At 39.1% G+C, this 18382-nt stretch overlaps 1 protein-coding gene across 4 annotated transcripts in view; it reads right to left on the bottom strand.

Annotated features, from left to right (window-relative positions):
• The window catches only part of DISC1 (DISC1 scaffold protein), a 403772-nt gene that overhangs the window by 268240 nt on the left and 117150 nt on the right, over window positions 1-18382 (bottom strand). For all 4 annotated transcript variants that reach the window (XR_005214467.1, XM_037820932.1, XM_037820929.1 and 1 more), the window contains exon 4: window positions 16493-16640. Coding sequence is in view for 3 of the 4 variants with exons in the window: in XM_037820932.1 (XP_037676860.1) it covers window positions 16493-16640 (148 nt within the window). In the remaining variant the exon portion in view is untranslated. The remainder of the gene's footprint in view (window positions 1-16492; window positions 16641-18382) is intronic.

The raw sequence follows: 18382 nt of genomic DNA, 5'->3' as shown, positions 1-18382 counted from the left end.
CATTGTGGGCCCCGGGCTCTGTTTTGAGAGTTGGCACAGTGGCTCCCATGCACACACTGGGATGCATCTGTGTCAGTGCCAATCTATTGGGTGGAAGACTGAGGGACTGATCCAGAGAACTTGTCTCAGACTTGCCCTCCTGGAATTTGTCCTCAGGGTGAAAAGTGGACTGAGGACAGCTGGGACAGAGTGAAAAACAATTAAGTCGAAGTGGCCTAAGGCAAAGGACTACGTGCATTAAGCCACACAAGAAAGCACCCAGGAGGGGGTCAAAGTCTATTTCAAAGGGAGTAGAGGGAGCTTTCACTATAACTCCTGTAAACTGTAAATGAGGGTTTGCTAAAGCTCTAGCAAACAGAAGCAGGCCCCAGGGTCCATGCAGGCTCAGGTAAGACACAGAAGACCCTGTACTTTGCATGTGCCTCAGTCTGGTCTTCATGAAAGGAGGGCTAAGCTCCAAAGGTAACCACCAGTCAAAGCAGAGTCAATTTGCGAAGACAGTGAAAGGTGCTTCTTACTTTGGTTTGTTTTGATTAGCTTCTGGCATTCAAGAAAATCTCTGCCCATATCACCATCTGGATACAAACTTAAGGAACAGACACCACAGGTACTAAATCCCATGGTTAATATTTTTAAACATTAACACATACAGTGTACAACAAAAGATAACAAGACAAACAATGAAATGAACCAGATATTGGATTTACTGGACACGGTCATTTAAAGAAAATATCCTCAATAAATAAAGAAAGTAAAGGAAAACACAGAAAAGGAACTAAAGGATATGAGGAAAACAATGAATGAATAATAAGGGATCTCTTTGAGATTCTCAATAGGAATCAAGCAGAAATAATGAAACTGAAGAATATAATAACTGAAATGAAAAATTTTCTAGGATGTCTCAACAGCAGATTGGAGGTGGCAGAAGAAAGAATCAGTGATCTTGAAGGCAAGACGATTGAATTGGCTGAGAAGCAAAAAGAAAAAATAATTTAAAAAAAGAGCAAACAGAGCCTAAAAACCTGTGGGACAACAAGTATTCCAACATATACATTATATGGGAGTGCCAGAAGGAGAACAAAGGAAGAAGGGACCAGGAGGAATATTCAAAGAAATTATGGCATAAAACTTGCCAAATTTAACAAAAAAAATGAATAAGCACATTCAAAAAGCCCAGCAAACCCCAAATATCATACACTCAAAGAGAAATACAAGCAAACACACAGTAACAACACTGTCTACTGCCAAGAACAAGGAGAGAGTCTTGAAAGCTGCAAGAGAAAGCAACAAGTTATGTATGAGGAATCCCAATTATATTAAGTTCCAATTACTCATCAGAAAACACGGAGGCAAGAAGGCAATGTGAAAAAATACCTAAAATGCTGAAAGAAAACAATTACCAACCGAGAATTTTATATCCAGAAAGACTTTCTTTCAAAAATGAGGGAGAGATTAAGACATTCCCAAATAAACAAAGTAGAAGGACATCATCACCACTAGACCCACCCTACAAGCAATGCTAAGGGGAGTTACTCACTGAAGAAAAGGACATTAGACAGTGGATCAAAGTGGCATTAAGAAATAAAGACCATGGAAGTAAGAAGGAACGATCTCATGAAACATGTGACAACATGGGTGAACCTTGAAGACATAATGCTGAGCAAAATAATCCAGGCACAAAAAGAGAAATATATGTTACCACTAATGTGAACACTGAAAAATGTAAAACCAATGGTTTATAATGTAGAATACAGAGGACCTAGCAATAGATAGCAATTAGTGAAGGGGGAACAATAATCTAATAAGAACAGATAAGTTACCGTGGATAAATTTAACATTCTGGGAATGCTCAGAAATGACTATGGTATGTTAATTTCTGGTGGGTATGGTAGGAACAAGTTCACAGAAATGTAGTTATCTTAGGTTATCTGTTTTTCTTATTCCTTTCCTGGGTTGTAGTCTGTATATTTTCTTGGGGTAGAGTAGGAACATGTTGGAAGTAATGTAGTTATTTTAGGTTTTTTTGTTTTTTCTTATTCCTTTGCTTTGGTTGTGTTTGAAATGTTTTTTATTATCTTTTTTTAATTTTTTGATTAATTAAATAAAAGAAATAAAGACCTCTGGTAAAGGTAACAGTATGGGTAAGTATAAATGCCAATATTCTTGTATTGTATTTATTGGGATGTAACTCCACTTCTTAATTCTTACAAATGCTAAAATGCAAATGCATAAGGAGTAATGATAAATCTATGATTTTTGACATACAATACACAAAGATATAATTTATAACAAGTAAAGCAAAAAGGTGGAGAGGACAGAGGGATAGAGGAACAGTGTATGCATATACTATTGAAGTTAAGTGGTATCAAATCAAATATGATTGTCATAGATTTAGGATGTTAAATTTTAACCCCATGGCAACCACAAAGAAAATATACGAAAAATACATTCAGAAAGAAATGAAAAGAGACTCAAAGTGGTACACTACAAAAAAATCAAATAAATATAAAAGTAGGCATTACAGGAAGAATTGAGGGTCAAACAAGGTATAAGACTTACAAAGACAAAGCAGCAAAATGGCAGAAGAAAACACTGCATGATCAGTAGTTACCTTAAATGTAAATGGATTAAACCCCCCAGTGCAAAGGCAGAGATTGGCAGAATGGATTTAAAAACAGCATGACCCAACTATACACTGTTTATAAGAGACTCACCTTAAATTCAAAGACAAAAGAAGACTGAAAGTGAAAGAATGGAAAAATATATACCATGAAAGTAAAAGCAAAAGGAGAGCTGTCATAGTTACACTAATATCATATAAAATAGACTTTAAGTCAAAAACTGTTGTAAGGGACAAAGAAGTTCATTATATACTGATAAAGGGGTCAATTCAACAAGAAGACATAGCAATTATAAATCTATATGCAACTAACAGCACAGCCCCAAAATATATAAAGAAAATACTGACAGATTTGAAGGGAGAAATAGATAGTTCTACATTAATAGTAGATTTCAATACACCACTTTCAATAATGGATAGAACACCTAGACAGATCAATAAGGTAATAGAAGACTTCAAACAATACTCTAGACTAACTACACCTAACAGACAAATATAGAACACTTCACCTAACAGCAAGAGAATACACATTCACTAGTGCAAATGGATCATTCTCCAGGATAGACCATATATTAGATCACAAAAAAGACACCACAAATTCAAAAACATTGAAATCACACAATGTATCTTCTTTATCCACAGTGGAAGGAGGCTAGAAATCTATAACCAAGGGGAAAATGGAAAAGTCAGAAATATGTGGAAATAAAACAATCATAAGGGAAATTAAGAAATATCTTGAAGTGAATGAAAATTAAAACACAACATACCAAAATTTATGGGATGCAGCAAAGGCATTGCTGAGAGGAAAAGTTACAGCTCTAAATGCTTACATTTAAAAAGAAGAAAGAATCTAACCTCAAACTGGTGAATTTAGAACAAGAGGAGCAAACTAAACCCAAAGCAAGCAGAAGGAGGGAAATAAAGATGAGAGCTGAGATAAATGAACTAGAGAATAATAAAAGCAATTGAGAGAATAAACAAAATCAAAAAGTACGTCTTTGAGAAGATCAATAAAATCTCTAAACCTTTAGCTAGAGTGACAAAGAAAAAGAAGTGACAGAAAAAACTAAAATCAGAAATGGAAAAAGGGGACATTACTAGCAACCCCACAGAAATAAAAAAGAAAAAGAAAAAGCACTATAAGAGGATACAGGATACAATGACCAACATTATGCCAATAAATTAGATAACACAAGAATTGACCCCTATATCAGTATATAATGTTGTCCCTTATAACAGTTTTTGACTTAAAGTCTATTTTATATGATATTAGTGTAACTATGACAGCTCTCCTTTTGCTTTTACTTACATAGTATATATTTTGCAATTATGCCAATAAATTAGATAACACATTAGATAAATGACAAATTCCTAGAAACACACAAACAGCTACATGAACTCAAGAAGAAACAGACACTCTCAACAAACCAATTAGTATTAAAGTGACTGAATCAGTAACAAAAACCACACAACCAAGAAAAGCCTATGAGCAGATGGCTTTATACGGGAATTTTACCAAACTTTCCAAGAAGAATTGACTCCAATCATGCTCCAACTCTTCCAAAAAATCGAAGAGGAAGTAACCCTTCCTAATTCATTCTACAAGGCCAACATCACCCTCATTTAAAAGCCAGATAAATGTATCACAAGAAAAGAAAATTACAGATCAGTATCCCTAATGAATACAGATGGAAAAATCATCAAGAAAATATTAGCAAACCAAATCCAAAAGCATATTAAAGAAATATACAACATGATCAAGTGGGATTTATCCCAGGTATGCAAAGGTGACTCAACCTAAGAAAATTAATTAATGTAATACACCACATTAACAGAAAAAGGAAGAAAAATGTATGATCATCTCAATTGACACTGAAAAGGCATTTGAAAACATATATCACCCTTTCTTGATAAAAAGCACTAAGAAAACTAAAATAAAAGGAAACTTCTTCAATATGATAAAGGACACAGATGAAAACCCATAACTATGATCATAATGGTGAAAGATTGAAAGCTTTCTCTCTAAGATCAGGAACAAGATAAGGATGCCCACTGTCCCCACTGTTATTCAACATTGTACTGGAAGTTCTAGCCAGAGTAATTAAGTAACATAAAGAAATAAAAAAAATCCAAATTGGAAAGGAAAAAGTGAAACATTCCCTCTTCACAGATGACATGATCTTATATATAGAAAATGCTGAAAATCCACAACAAAAATTCCAGAATAAATAAACAAATTCAGCAAAATGGCAGGTGCAACATCAACACACAAAAATTAGAAGTGTTTCTATACACTAGTAATGAATAGTCTGAAGAAGAAATCAAGAAAAACATTCCATTAATAAATCAATGAAAAGAATCAAATATCTAGGAATAAATATAATCAAGGATGCTAAAGACTTGTACACATAAAACTACAAACATTGCTAAAAGAAATTAAATGAAACAGACCTAAACAAATGGAAGGACAGTCCAGGTTCATGGACTGGAAGACTAAATATTGTTCAGATATCAATTTTAACTAGAGAATTTTACAGATTCAGTGTAATCCCAATGAAAATTCCGACAATCTTCTTTGAAGAAATGGAAAAGCCAATCATGAAATTTATATGGAAGGGTAAGGGACCCAAATACCCAAAGCCTTCTTGAAAAAGAATAAAGTTGGAGATAGCATTTATGTTGCTAGAACAAAACTTAAAAACAAAACAAACAAACAAACAAAAAAACCATAGGACTTACAGCACAATTAACAAACCCTAATGTAAGCCATGGACAATAATAAAATAATAAAGGATAATAAAAATGTTCTTTCAATTGTAAAAAGTATACCACACTAATGCAAGCATTAATATTAGGGTGATGACCGTAACTCTGGTTCATATGCATGATTTTCCTGTAAACCTATAACTTGTCTAGTAAAATTTTTTTAAGAAAAAAAAAAAGCCAAATTAAACTTAAACTGTGGTGGTTTGGAGCTGTATATACCCCAGAAAAACATCTTCTTAATCCATTCCAGTGGGTGTGATTCTATTGTAAGTAGGACCTTTCGATGAAGTTACTTCAGTTATGGTGTGGGCCAGGATAGGTCTTAATCCCCTTACTGAAGTCCTTTATAAGCAGAATGAAACTCAGAGGAAAAAAAGCCACAGAGGTTGCAGCCAGAATCCAAACATCAACGGAACCCAGAAGAGAAGGGAGAGACCAGGAGACGCCCCCATGTGCCTTGCCATATGTCAAACTAAGGACCCAGGATCTCCAGCAGCCAGCTCCAGAACTTCTTTGAGGAGAAAGCATTGCCTTGATGATTTGAACATTTTTCCTAACCTCAAAACTGGGAATCATCAAATTCCCATTGGGTGGTATTTGCTTGAGCAGCCCGGGAAACTAAAACATACACCCTCTGTTCCTGGAATCTCCTTCCACTCAGCTAGAACTTGTCTGCCAAATTCTTACTTATTTCAGGGCTCATCAAGAAAGAGCATGAAACTTTATGTTCTTATTGATACATTATCTCTATATTTCTTAGAAAGGAACATGAGTAACGGATCCCAATGTGTGTTATGGCTTTGTTCATCTCCTTCCACTGCTACTCCATTTTGTTCATTCATTCATTCATTTGAAAAAAGGAAAAAAAAAACATTATTAAGCCCACCTACTATGCGCCATGGATTGTTCTTGGTGCTAAGGACACAGCAGTGAACAAGCTGTTTCATGTAAATATTTTTTAAATGTTAATAAAATAAACTACAATGAGTTGAGAATGTACTATATACATCAGATATTTACATTTTCATCACAGTCACTACACATTAGAGACATAAAATGAAGATATTACTGTTACAGGTTTTCAGATGAGGGAACAGAATCTCAGGGAGAGTAAATGACTTGCCCATGGTCAAAGCAGGAGTAAGAAGGGAAGCTTAGGAGCCAAGGAGAGATCAGGCTGACTGCCAAGTTCAAGTCCTTTCCTGGACTCCACACTACCATTAGGTTCTCAGCAAGATTATAACCTGCTCTGTTTCCTCCGTGCTTCGAGTCATATTCTACCCATACCCAAGTCACCTAACTCGCTCTTTAACATGGGCAGCAGAAGACAGAAAAGAGGACAGCATGTGGAATTAGACAACCACTGTCTGCCTTTTTCTGGCTGTGTGTCTTCTGACTGTAACTTAACCTTTCTGAACTTTGTCCTCCTCATTTTAAAAATGAGAATAATAATAATACTAATAATGCCTTCTCTATTGTCTTAGTTTTTCAGGCTGCTACGACAAATACCACACAATGGATTGGTTTAAAGAACAGGAATGCATCGGCTCATGGTTTCAGATGCCAGATGTCCAAATCAAGGCACTGGCTAGAAGACTTGCTTCTTCTCACGGCTGGTAGTGTTCGAGTGGGCTAGCAATCCTTGGGGTTCTGTGGCTTTGCCATTACATGGCGCTGTCCTTTCCTTTCTCTTCCAGTTCCACTGACTTCCTGCTTCTAGTTCCTTTCCGTGGCTTTCTCTTTATAAGTCCTCCAGTAATAGGATTAAGATCCATCCTGATTCAGTTGACCACACCTTAACTAAAAGTAGCATCTGCAAAAGGTCCTACTTACAATGGGTTCACACCACAGGAGTGGACTAAGGTTAAGAATATGTCTTTTCTGGGGTATATTACTCAATCCACCACACCTATCTAGGTGATTATGGGGATCTAATTTCTTCAACAAACGGTCACTGAGCACCTACTGTGTGCAGACCCCACTCTCCATGCTGGGGCTGGAAGGCGGGGTGAGGGGGTGGGGGTTAGATACAGAGCCACTCTGTCCTCAGGGAGTCTGTTGATTAACTTCCATCACGTTTCAATGTTTGTATCAAGAAAATGAAGTCCAATGTACATTCCGTCCTACACAGAGTAATGAAAATTAAAGATGAAAGGTTTCTGAGAATCTTTAAACAGATCAGAAGAGGAGGGGAAGTCTCTGGAACTCAACCATCATCAGCAATTGATATTGGTGGAAATGAGAGGTGCTTCTTGCTCTAGGCTCCAGAGTCCTTATTCAAAATGCTCCTCTCAGCCTGTTCCCACGATCATTTGTTTACAGGTCTGCCTCTCGCCCAAGACTGTGTGCCCCTAGAGGGCAGAGTGAGTCCATAATGACTGAGTAGGGACTCAAAAACTATTTGTTGGGTGATTAAATGAGTCTGTGGCCTAGAAAATCCAGAAGTCATTTATATTCAGCTTTCATTGCATTGCATCATTTCTTTGCACTAATTTATTTCCCAATTTGCTCTGCTTATGCTAATATTAAGAGTTTCCTGAATTTCCTAAACAAATACCATCTGGGTTGGAATGCGAGTTATTGAAAGAAATCAACATAGAATTGAAAATTAGCTGCAGAGGAGCTACAGGTTGAATAACCGGGAATTCTCTATATTATTGTTAATCACCTTCATTACTTAATCCATAAGAAAAGCCCCTGTGATTTTCTTTTCTCTTTCGTACTTCTACTCCGGGTGTAAAAAAACAAGGCGAGTGCCGAGTGATCTGCCCCAGGACACACTGTAACTCTGTAATGAAGCGAGGGACAGGTTTCCCCCTTTCAAACCTTCAGTCCTCCGAGTCATGCTCCCTCTTTACATTTAATAATTCTCAATGTGTAATCCCTAATGTCAGTACAAATTAGCATCACTGCTAGAAACTAATCAGTATGTAAAATGAACAAATCCCTCAGGGGCAAGAATTAAAAACACGAGGGTTAGAATGTTGGAACAGCGCTCAGTGCCAACAGGGACTTGCATGTCTAAGAGCCACACTCCCAGACTTGAGGTTACAAACAGGAAAGTTAAGCAAATCCCCCATCTGAGCCTGCCCGGTACTGGAAGAATCCAGCTATTCTTTGTCTCTTCCATAAAAAATGTAAAGAAATATAAAATCCATATGTAAAATAAGACCCTACACCACTTGCATCTGCTTCCCAGACTTGCCAAAACAAAGCACCGTTTCTGTTGGTAAAACAACAGAAACTCACTGTCTCACAGTGCTGGAGGTGGGCAGCCCATGGTCAAGGTGTCGCCAGGGCCATGCACCACCTGAAACCTGTGTGGAGAACCCTTCCTTGCCTCTTCCTGGTTTCTGGGGTTGGTCAGACATCCTGGGAGCTCCTTGGCGTGTGGCTGCACCTCCATCACTGCCCCTGTCCCCACATGGCATATTCCCCACTCACGTCCGCCTGTGTCTGTGTCCAAATTTCCCCCTTCTTAATCTCCTTTGGCTCCTTTAACCAGTCATATCCTCAAAGACCCTATTTCCAAATAAGGTCACGTTCAAGGGAGCAAGGGTTAGGACCTGAGCTAGCATTTTGGGGGAACACAATTTCTCCCATATCAGCACTGAAAAAATTTTAGCTCCAAATTGCCTAGGAGAAAAATTTTTATTCCAGTGATAACATCTACTGTGTGACTGATGTGAATGAATATTTCAGTAATATTGGGGAAAAAATGAAACAACCATCTGGGTATAGGTGGTGCGGGTACCAGGTTATTCACGTGTGTGTGCCTGGTGATGAACCCACACCGATACATTCTCCCCAATCCCGCAAGCTCAGGGTTTCCCACAGCACTCAAGAGCTCTCTGCTCTGCTCAGAGAAGCATTTGAGGGGGAAAGAAAACCGGCAGGTCAGAGAAAAGGTCAGACAATCTACCCGCTAGGATGTCTTGCGGCAACAATTCTTTGCAGCAATTGGTAAAATTTATGCATAGTTTCACGTACAACACAGAGGGGTCCCTTTCTCAGACAGGAATGTCCGTCTTCCTAGTGCCTGAAAAATTGCTTTTTTGAGATACGGCTGGAGTCATGGTATTTTAGTTGTGAAATTATCAAGTCCAATGCTCTCGAAAAGCACAGTTAGGAAAATGAGGCCCCAAGGGAGAGCTACCTCAGTTCAGATATCTGCCAACAAGTGTTGAATATGGCCCTTCTGAATTTTATTCATCATTGCTCCCTAGCGATGAACATTCTATCACATTTATGTCAAATGACTCATGTGTTTCCATCTTGCCCTCTTTGAGAAGATGGTGATAAAGAAGTGGTTTGGGGCAGTCATATAACCACCAAAGTCTCTTATATCTATAAATAGCTTCCTCAACCAACAAGCAATGTCATAAATTACCGAGGCCACTCTGTTAACACAATGGAATATTGTACAATTGCCAGGGATGATACAAGAAACTTTACAAGTCTTCCTTATGGATATGCTATGGTTCTAAAAAGTAAGGGGATTGGAATAGAAGTCATAGTTGTTAGAAAATTATAATAATTTTATATAGTTCTTACCCCACTCAAACAAAGGACTACCTTGCAAGAGGGACACATGAATATTTACTTGTATTTGTAATAGGTATAGCCTGTGCTACTTGGCCTCCAGACAGAATTTGAATGAAGAGGATGACATGGAAGACTTTTATCTGGAAGCTTTTATTTATAAACCACTTTTTCTTAAAAAAAAAAAAAATGCTCTGAAGTGTCTTGTTCTCCTCTTTTCCTTTCTCCCTTTCTCTTCTCTGGGTGGGTGATAACAGGGGCAGTCAGGGTTTCCTGGGAGTGGGATAAGGTTCCATACTGTGGTAGTTACCATTTTGGATTCCCACCTCAAGCTCTAAGTCAGGGTTCAGAAACACATCCTGGTACACTGATAATTTTATGTTGTCCCACAACCATTTTATATTTCTGGTAATCTGTCTGTAAAAAGCTATTTTCCAGTTTTATACAGCATGTCTTCATTCCAACCTGTGAACTGAGAACTGACTGTCAATGAATTCTGTGCTATGATGCATCCTACATGACAATTACATGGAAATGAAGAATCATGCTTCCCATGTTTTGAAGAGAATAGAGGAAGAACTAGTCAGAGGAAAAAGTATTTGGTCCAGAAACATCATAATGCTGTCCAATATTTATCTATTCTGTTTCCATCTGAAGGAAATAAATATGTGAGCAGGGAATACTTGACAGGCAAACTAGAGCTCTGCCTTTGATAAGCCCCAGTGGAAAACCATTCTATGTCTTCATTTTTAAAATAGTTGCATTTTGTTTACTGGTATTTTAAGTGTATCCATTGGGAAAGAGTCTTTGATAAAAGAAACATTTTGCATGCACACACAAAATTTAGATGACAAATACAGTCTATGTTAATATAGACATTAGTGAAGATCCAATGGAAAAACATAGAGGATGTATAGTTAGAGAAATGCAAAGTACTAATCAGTCAAATGTGTAATAGGAGGCCAAATCCTCTCTTTGTAGGAAGGAAAAACAGCTTTCTTTTGATTGGATGAATAGATGCCTCTGTGTTCTGGTTATTACTACGACAGGATGATGAGGTGGAATTTTCCTGTCGCTCCGGAATTAGAAACTGTGGCTTACAGCTGAAGAAAACAAGGGCTGACTGTCCTCCATTCTGAAGACCTAACAATTGAGCTGGGTTCCCACTCCAGTGACTGCACAGGCTGAACTGCCACAATCAACCACCATCCCCAACCACCACCCACCCGTGGACCCCGTGAGAGATGCTTTCCTCTCCCTCCCCCTGGCGGCAAGGAGTAAACGCCTCCACTCAAATGCAGAGGAAAATACCCCAACAGATCCCTCATTTAGATTGGGTGGTGACCTGCAAGAAGGAAAACCAGCATGTGATTCACCAATTTGTACATCTAAGTTTGGGTTCTTCTAAAAGCAGAGTCTAAGTCAAGGATCTGAGTGCAGGTTGTTTTTTGGAGACATGATTCCCAAGAAACTGGAGTGAGGGAACAAGAAGGAGGAAAAGCCAATAAAATGTGTATTATTGAGCTGATCACTGTATGGGCAGCCAGGGTTCGATCCCACCAGGAACCTTCTGGGGGGAAAAAAATGTGCAGAGCATACCTCAGAACTCTCTCCCTACAGGCTGGGTGGGCTGGGACATTTATCCAACAACTTCCCCCCTTCCGAGACTCAGATCTCCAGATCCTGAACAGAAATAGAGAGCAATGGGCACCCTCTCTCTCTCTGAGTCAAGGGGAAAATAGAATACTTTTTGAATGGACTGTACTTTCTCATAGAAATTAAATAGTTGTATTAATATGGCAAATTTTCAATACTAATACCACAAACAAGTGCCTCAACCTTTTGGGATCAAGTACTGAGAGATGGGGAGAGGAAAACTTGTAATTGGATATGTAATCGGCATTTCCAACTGGAGTGGACTGGATAAAAACCAATAACTGAAAACGACCAGAAGTTTGTATAATCTGCCTATGAGATCATAAAGAAGTGGGAAAGTTAGATTCAACAGAGCACAGTAGAGACTGGAGAATAATAAAAACTATTTTATGTTTATAGTTGAGATGCCTCGATGAGCCAGTTACATTACTAAACAGTGTGGAACAAAGAGCAGAGAGCGAGCCAGTTTCAGTCCTGGTATTCACTATCAGCGGAACACAGCTAACCCCTGATGGAAGCAGCTAAAAGTTTCTAGACTGCTGACAGGGCTTGAATAAATAAAGAGTAATTCAGAGTGGTATTCTACATGAGTTCAGAGAATTAACAGTGCTTTTTAAGAACAAAGTGACAGGTAAAAAAAAAAAAAAGTACTTGGTTGTACCCGTATGTTTACGTTTCCTGAAATCTTATTCTAAACTAAATTTTCTTAACCTGGGATCCAAAGACCCCTAAGGAGTGAATGGATAAGTCCCGGGGGACCCGTGAGTCTCCTGAAATTGCACGCAACAGTTTGTATGTACGTACATATGTGATTTTGTAATGGAAGAAGCCTATGGCTTTCATCAGATTCTCAGTACTTGATCCCAAAAGGCTGAGGCACTCATTTGTGGCATTAGTATTGAAAATTTGTCATATTAATACAACTATTTAACTTCTACAAGAAAATACAGTCCATTCGAAAAGTATCCTATTTCCCCCTTGATGCAGAGAGAGGGCGCCCACTGCTCTCTCTTTCTGTACAGGCTCTGAGCTAGTGGCCTCACGCCTGGCACCACTTCCCCCTGGTGGCTGTCACAGGAACTGCAGTTACAGCCCCATGGTGAAGCAGACAGCCGGGTTAGAGGGGGCCTGTAAATCCAGATCAATACAGTGGACAGCAAGTGTCACAGACTAAAATGAGCAGGTGGAACACCGAAAGACATTGTTAAAAAAATTATTAATAATTATGTATTTATGCTAGCATGCATAATAAAAATGTAAGAAAGAAGTAAGTTGATTTTAAAGTTGCTGTTTTCTAATTATATAAATAACAGGACACGTGGATTTGGCAAAAGAAAAACCATGATAATATATAAATAGCTGAAGTTTGGAAAACAGTGATCTAATTCAACCTCCTCACTGTCTGATAAGGTCAGTGAAGTGTGGAGGGGGTAAGTAATTACACACAGTCATATGTAGCTAGCCGGTTAGTGAGAAAGACAGACCAGAACTCAGGCTTCTTATTCTCCAATTCAGGGTTCTTTCAAGAACCTGCTCAACTCCTTCCCACTGGGGGTATCAAAGCCAGCATCAGAAGAAAGGCTGGAGGAGCATTTTGCTCTGGGGCAACTGAACCACACTATAGTGACAGTTTCTCTCTCTCTCCCTCTCTCTCTCTCTCTCTCTCCCTCCCTCCCTCCCTCAACAGACATTCTCATACACACACATATATATGAATCTATAATTAGATACACAAACATATGCATTATATTCATTCATTCAATGAATATTGATAAAACACTTATGGGTCAGCTACGGTTCTAGTCTCTTAAGAATAAAAAGATAAATACAGAATAGTCTTGTCCTCAGGGAGCTTGCAGTCCACCAGGGTAAACAGATATTCAAAGAAACAGATATACTTGAGATCTTAGGCAGGGGTGAGGTAATTCAAGGTTCCACAGTAGTTCAGAAAGGAGATGGTATGACTGAGGGGCAAGGCTTCACAAGGATGATAGGTGAGCTAAGTCTTGAAGAATAAGGAAGGGTTAGGTGATAACATTGGGGCAGGACTTTCCAGGCATGTGCAAGATCATTGGCGTTTAGAAACACTGAGAGTATTTAGGTAACTTCTAATATTTCGATGTGGACTGAGGTGACAGTGATGGCTAGTTAAATTCTGGGCAGCTGGGCAGGGGCTGGATCATGAAGGCTTCAACTATCATGCTAAGCGGCATGGATTTTATCCTGAAATCAGTCGGGAGCCATTGAGCATGACATGATATTTCCATCTGTGCCACTGTGTTACACAAGTGAGAGGGCATAATAATGGAATCAAGAATACCAGTAAGGAGACTATTGCAATAATCCAGATTAGAAATTTTAAAGACCAGGACTAAGGTATTGGCATGGAGCTGAGAAAAATAAGTGAATAAGAGAAAGAGGTAGGCAATTGAATCAACAGGACTTAGGAACCAATAAATGTGAAAGGCTTCGAGAAATCAGATCACACTGGGCTCAAAAAGTGAATGGGTAATAAGAACACAGTGTACAGACCACTCCTGTTGGGAAAGGAGAAGAGTAGAATAGATAATAAGGTAAGCCAATAGTTCTTATTGGCTTAATAAATATTTAATAAACATCTATACATTTATGGGGGAATATTAGATTGAACTATATGAAATTGCTGTTTTTATAGGCCACAAACATTCAAATATAAGAAATTTCATATGGCTTAACCTAATATAGTTGAGTGAGAATTGATAATATTGCCTTTATTTCCATTAATTATGTTCTACAAGAAATGCAGCCAAGACCATATCAGAAGCATTGCTCCCCCTTCAAATCACATGTCAAGGTAAATAGGCAATCATGTAAAAGCCTTTGCCAGCTCAGACTTGTAGAGGCGGCACAGTGTACTAGTTCATACACGGACTCCGGATTTGGACGGCCTGTTTTGTGTCCTGACTCAGCCACTTTCCTCCTGTGTGGTTTGGGCAAGTCACTTAACCTCTCCTGGGAGTTAGTTCCTCATCTTTAAATATAGGTTTAGAGACATCTATAGATACAGATTACACAGACATCTTCGACAACAAAATAGATACAGATATCAATATGTTACTACATAATACTGCTCCCTAGAATTATAATGAAGATTAAATGACTTACTTCTTAAAGCACTTAGTGACTGTTATGTAAGTGTTTTTTAAATAAATGGAAGCACAATAAATTGGCAGGTACTAAAAATGACCCAAGACTAGAGTGAAGGATAAGAAATAACCCCAAAGTAGAAAGTCAGACAGAATGTGTGCTGGTTTGAAGTTGTTACATACCCCAGAAAAGGCCAGGTTCTTTTAATCCATCCAGTCCCGTGGGTGCAGAACTATAGTGGGTGGGACATTTTGATTAAGTTATTTCAATTGAGATGTGACCCACCTCATTCAGGGTAGGTCTTAATCCACTTACCAGAGTCCATTATGAGACAATAAAACACATACAGAAGCTAAGAGATGAAATTAAAAGAATCTCACAGAGAAGAGCACCAGAGAAGCTGAGAGGGAGCCACTGACGCCAGAAGCTGAAAGCAATGAAACCCAGGAGAGAAGGACCAGCAGACACCCCCATGTGCCTTCCCATGTGACAGAGGAGCCCCAGATGCCAGCAGCCTGTCTTTAGAGTCCAGGTATCAGTCTACTGATGCCTTCAGTTGGACATTTTCATGGCCTAAGACCTGTAAATTATAAGTTTAAAAATCCCCATTGTAAAAGCCAACCCATTTCTGGTATATTGGATTTTGGCAGTTTTAGCAAACCAAATCATGAGTGAGAAAAGGAGAGGATCAAAGTAGTATCTCAAGGCCAGATAAGAAGAGAATAGAAATGAGGAGGTGGAATTCACACAATATTTAAGAAGATCATGAAAAAAAATTCATTGAACATTTATAAGGAAGCATCTACCAGGTGCCAGGCACTCTATAACTGCAAGGTAAGCCCATGGAAAACAATTGGCCTCACTGCTAAGACAGGAGGGACCAAGATAAACTGAATGTATAATGCCATGTACACTTAATAGGAAGAGGCTAGAAAATCCTGTGATTGTCAGAGCCAATTGGAATTCAGACATAAAGCGTAATTGCTGTGGCTGTGTTTATATGTAAGTAGAAGCAGACCTGAATTGTGACTAGGCTACTAGCATTCATGAAAAATCTGTTTCCTCTCAAGACTTTACCCAGGAAGAGAAGTAACAAGCAAGTAGGTGGAGCAGTGGTTCTCAACCCTGGCTGCACATTAGAATCACCCAGAGGGCTCTTTAAAAACACCAGTGTCCAGGACCCACCCCCAGAGATTAAGATCACTTAATTGGTCTTGGGTGGAGTGTGGGTGAAGCTCTCCAGGTGATTCAAATGTGCAGCCAGGGTTGAGAAACACTGGGTTAGAAAGAAATGATTGCTCTTTCTATAGTACAGATCCCAGGAGACCCTTGGGTGGCACAAACAGCAGAAGTTGCTCAGGGACTAGAAGTACAGTCAGGAGGAAATCATATTTTCATCTCACTGGAGGGGCCCATCTGGGAATCATACGGGCTCAACACAATTAGAAAAGACCAAGGTGCCCTTGATGAGAAGAAATCCACCAGCATCTTCTCAGAAGGTTGGCTTCCCATGGGAAACTTACCAACCAGGCTGTGGCTCATGGAAGATCTCTCCCTCTGGGAGTGCTGAGCATCAGTTAGCAGAAAGGGCTTCTTTACGGGACCATGACCCAGGCCAGACTCTGGAAAAGAAGCCCCACCTGCCCACACAACAAAAGGGCCCCTTCCCACACAAAAGCAGCTAAGGGTCTCTTCAACTAAGCTCCTCTCAGCTCTTTGCAACCTGAGACCCAGCAAAAGAAAAACAGAGAGTGAAAAGTGGTGGCAATCCCAAGTACTTACTTCTGAGTTGCCCAGCACAAGGCAGCCTGAACCTGGGCTCCCAAATGGTCCAGGAAGCTGCTAAGAGCCGGCTGCCTTGAGGGAAGCTGAAACTGCAGGATGCTTTTCTCTTTCTCCAGGTCTTCTAATCTTTGTTTTAACTTCTCAGCTGGAAACCAAAAGGATGAGAGAAAGGGGGAGAAAAATGAACCATGAAACTCAAAATAGATAATCCAGTATCTCTTAGAGCCACTCCTAGTCAACCTTTACAACCTTTACTCTGTACATAATACAGAGGTTACTGGTTTCTAGGTCAGCAGTTTCATCGCTTTTAAGATTCTTCTGTCTTTCATTTGTCTAACTCTCAGAGGTTATAGTTTATGAGATGGCTATAAGCCTTACAACCATCACACAGAAGAATCTGTAATACTAATTAGTTTTAAACCATGCTGATCATTTGGGAGGAAATCTGCTAATTTTGATGGGTTCTATATAATCAGTTGAAAAAATAAAAATCAGTGCCAAGACTTGATTGTAAGACCGTTTCCTTAGAAATAATACAAGATAGAACCAGTCATGGAAGAGATGTTCAAAATCTATCATCCTGCAGATGACCAGATATGATCTTCTCCAATAAAGTATGAGTCCTACTGTTTTTATGAACTTAGGTTCATAGGACAGAACTCTAGGATAGAACAAGGTATAAATACAGAATCACTATAAAACATTTTTTTTCTTTAAAATAATAATAAACTGCAGAAACTGGAATCCCCCTCATATAAGAACTAGTCTTCATCATCAAATACCTAAAAAATTGAAAAGTTTCCCATAAAACTATTTTTGCAGAAATATTAAGGACTGGGTTTTAAAACACCATCCATCATGAGTAGAAAAATGGGGATAAAAACTAAAGGACAAATGGGGTGGGATGGGGAGGATGGTTTGGGTGTTCTTTTTTCACTTTTATTTTTTATTCTTGTTCTGGTTCTTTCTGATGTAAGGAAAATGTTCAGAGATAGATTGTGGTGATGAACACATAACTATGTGATCATACTGTGGACAGTGGATTGTATACCATGGATGATTGTATGGTGTGTGAATGTATTTCAATAAAACTGAATTTAAAAAAAAAAAACACCATCCATCAGAGCTTCCTTGCCAGGTGGTCCTTGCCAGACTGTTGTGCCTCTGATGTGTGCTGAGATATTGAACTCCTCCACCTCAAGGCCTGGGGCAGCCTGAGACCCTACGGCAGCCACCTCCGGTCATGACTACCACCACCTACCCAGTGTAGAGTGCAAATATTATCCTTGTCTATGTGTGCCACGACAAGAAAAAGTTTCAGAGGGTGTAGCTCACAAAATTCCTTTACCTTCCTATGGCCCTGGAGGCAATTTTTCAAGTTGGCTGCTTCTGTAAGACCCCATTTTAAATAAAATACTGTGATGAACAAGCTTGTTATTTTGAAAACACTTCAGCAAAACTTTTTTTCATATGCTATCAAATAGATGATACTAATCACAGTGCATCTCCCCACCTGGCTTACCTGAGATGTCCTCAGTGCCTGTGCCAATCCACTCCCAAGGCACATACAGGAGCCGAAGAAAGGAAGGGGCCACCAAGTTTCTTGGACAGAAAACCTATGTCTCTGGAGCTGTCACATGGAAAGACCTCCCCATAAACTTGCTATATGTATTAGGAACCAACGGCCAGGAAGTTGTTAAGAGAAAGAACATGGGACTCACCAGAAAAGGTGATCTACTTACTCTTCAATGCCAAGTCACATATTACTCCCAGGGCTCTTAAAGTATGCTACCTCCTTCAGAAGTTCACCATACTTCAGACACACAATGGGGTCTGGTCCAAGGGATCTTCTATGACAAGGCTAAAATGTACCTGTTCTTAACACCA

This window comes from Choloepus didactylus, chromosome 2 (assembly GCF_015220235.1).
Source record: "Choloepus didactylus isolate mChoDid1 chromosome 2, mChoDid1.pri, whole genome shotgun sequence".
Classification (NCBI taxonomy): domain Eukaryota; kingdom Metazoa; phylum Chordata; class Mammalia; order Pilosa; family Megalonychidae; genus Choloepus; species Choloepus didactylus.
This window is presented reverse-complemented; position numbering and strand designations above follow the sequence as displayed.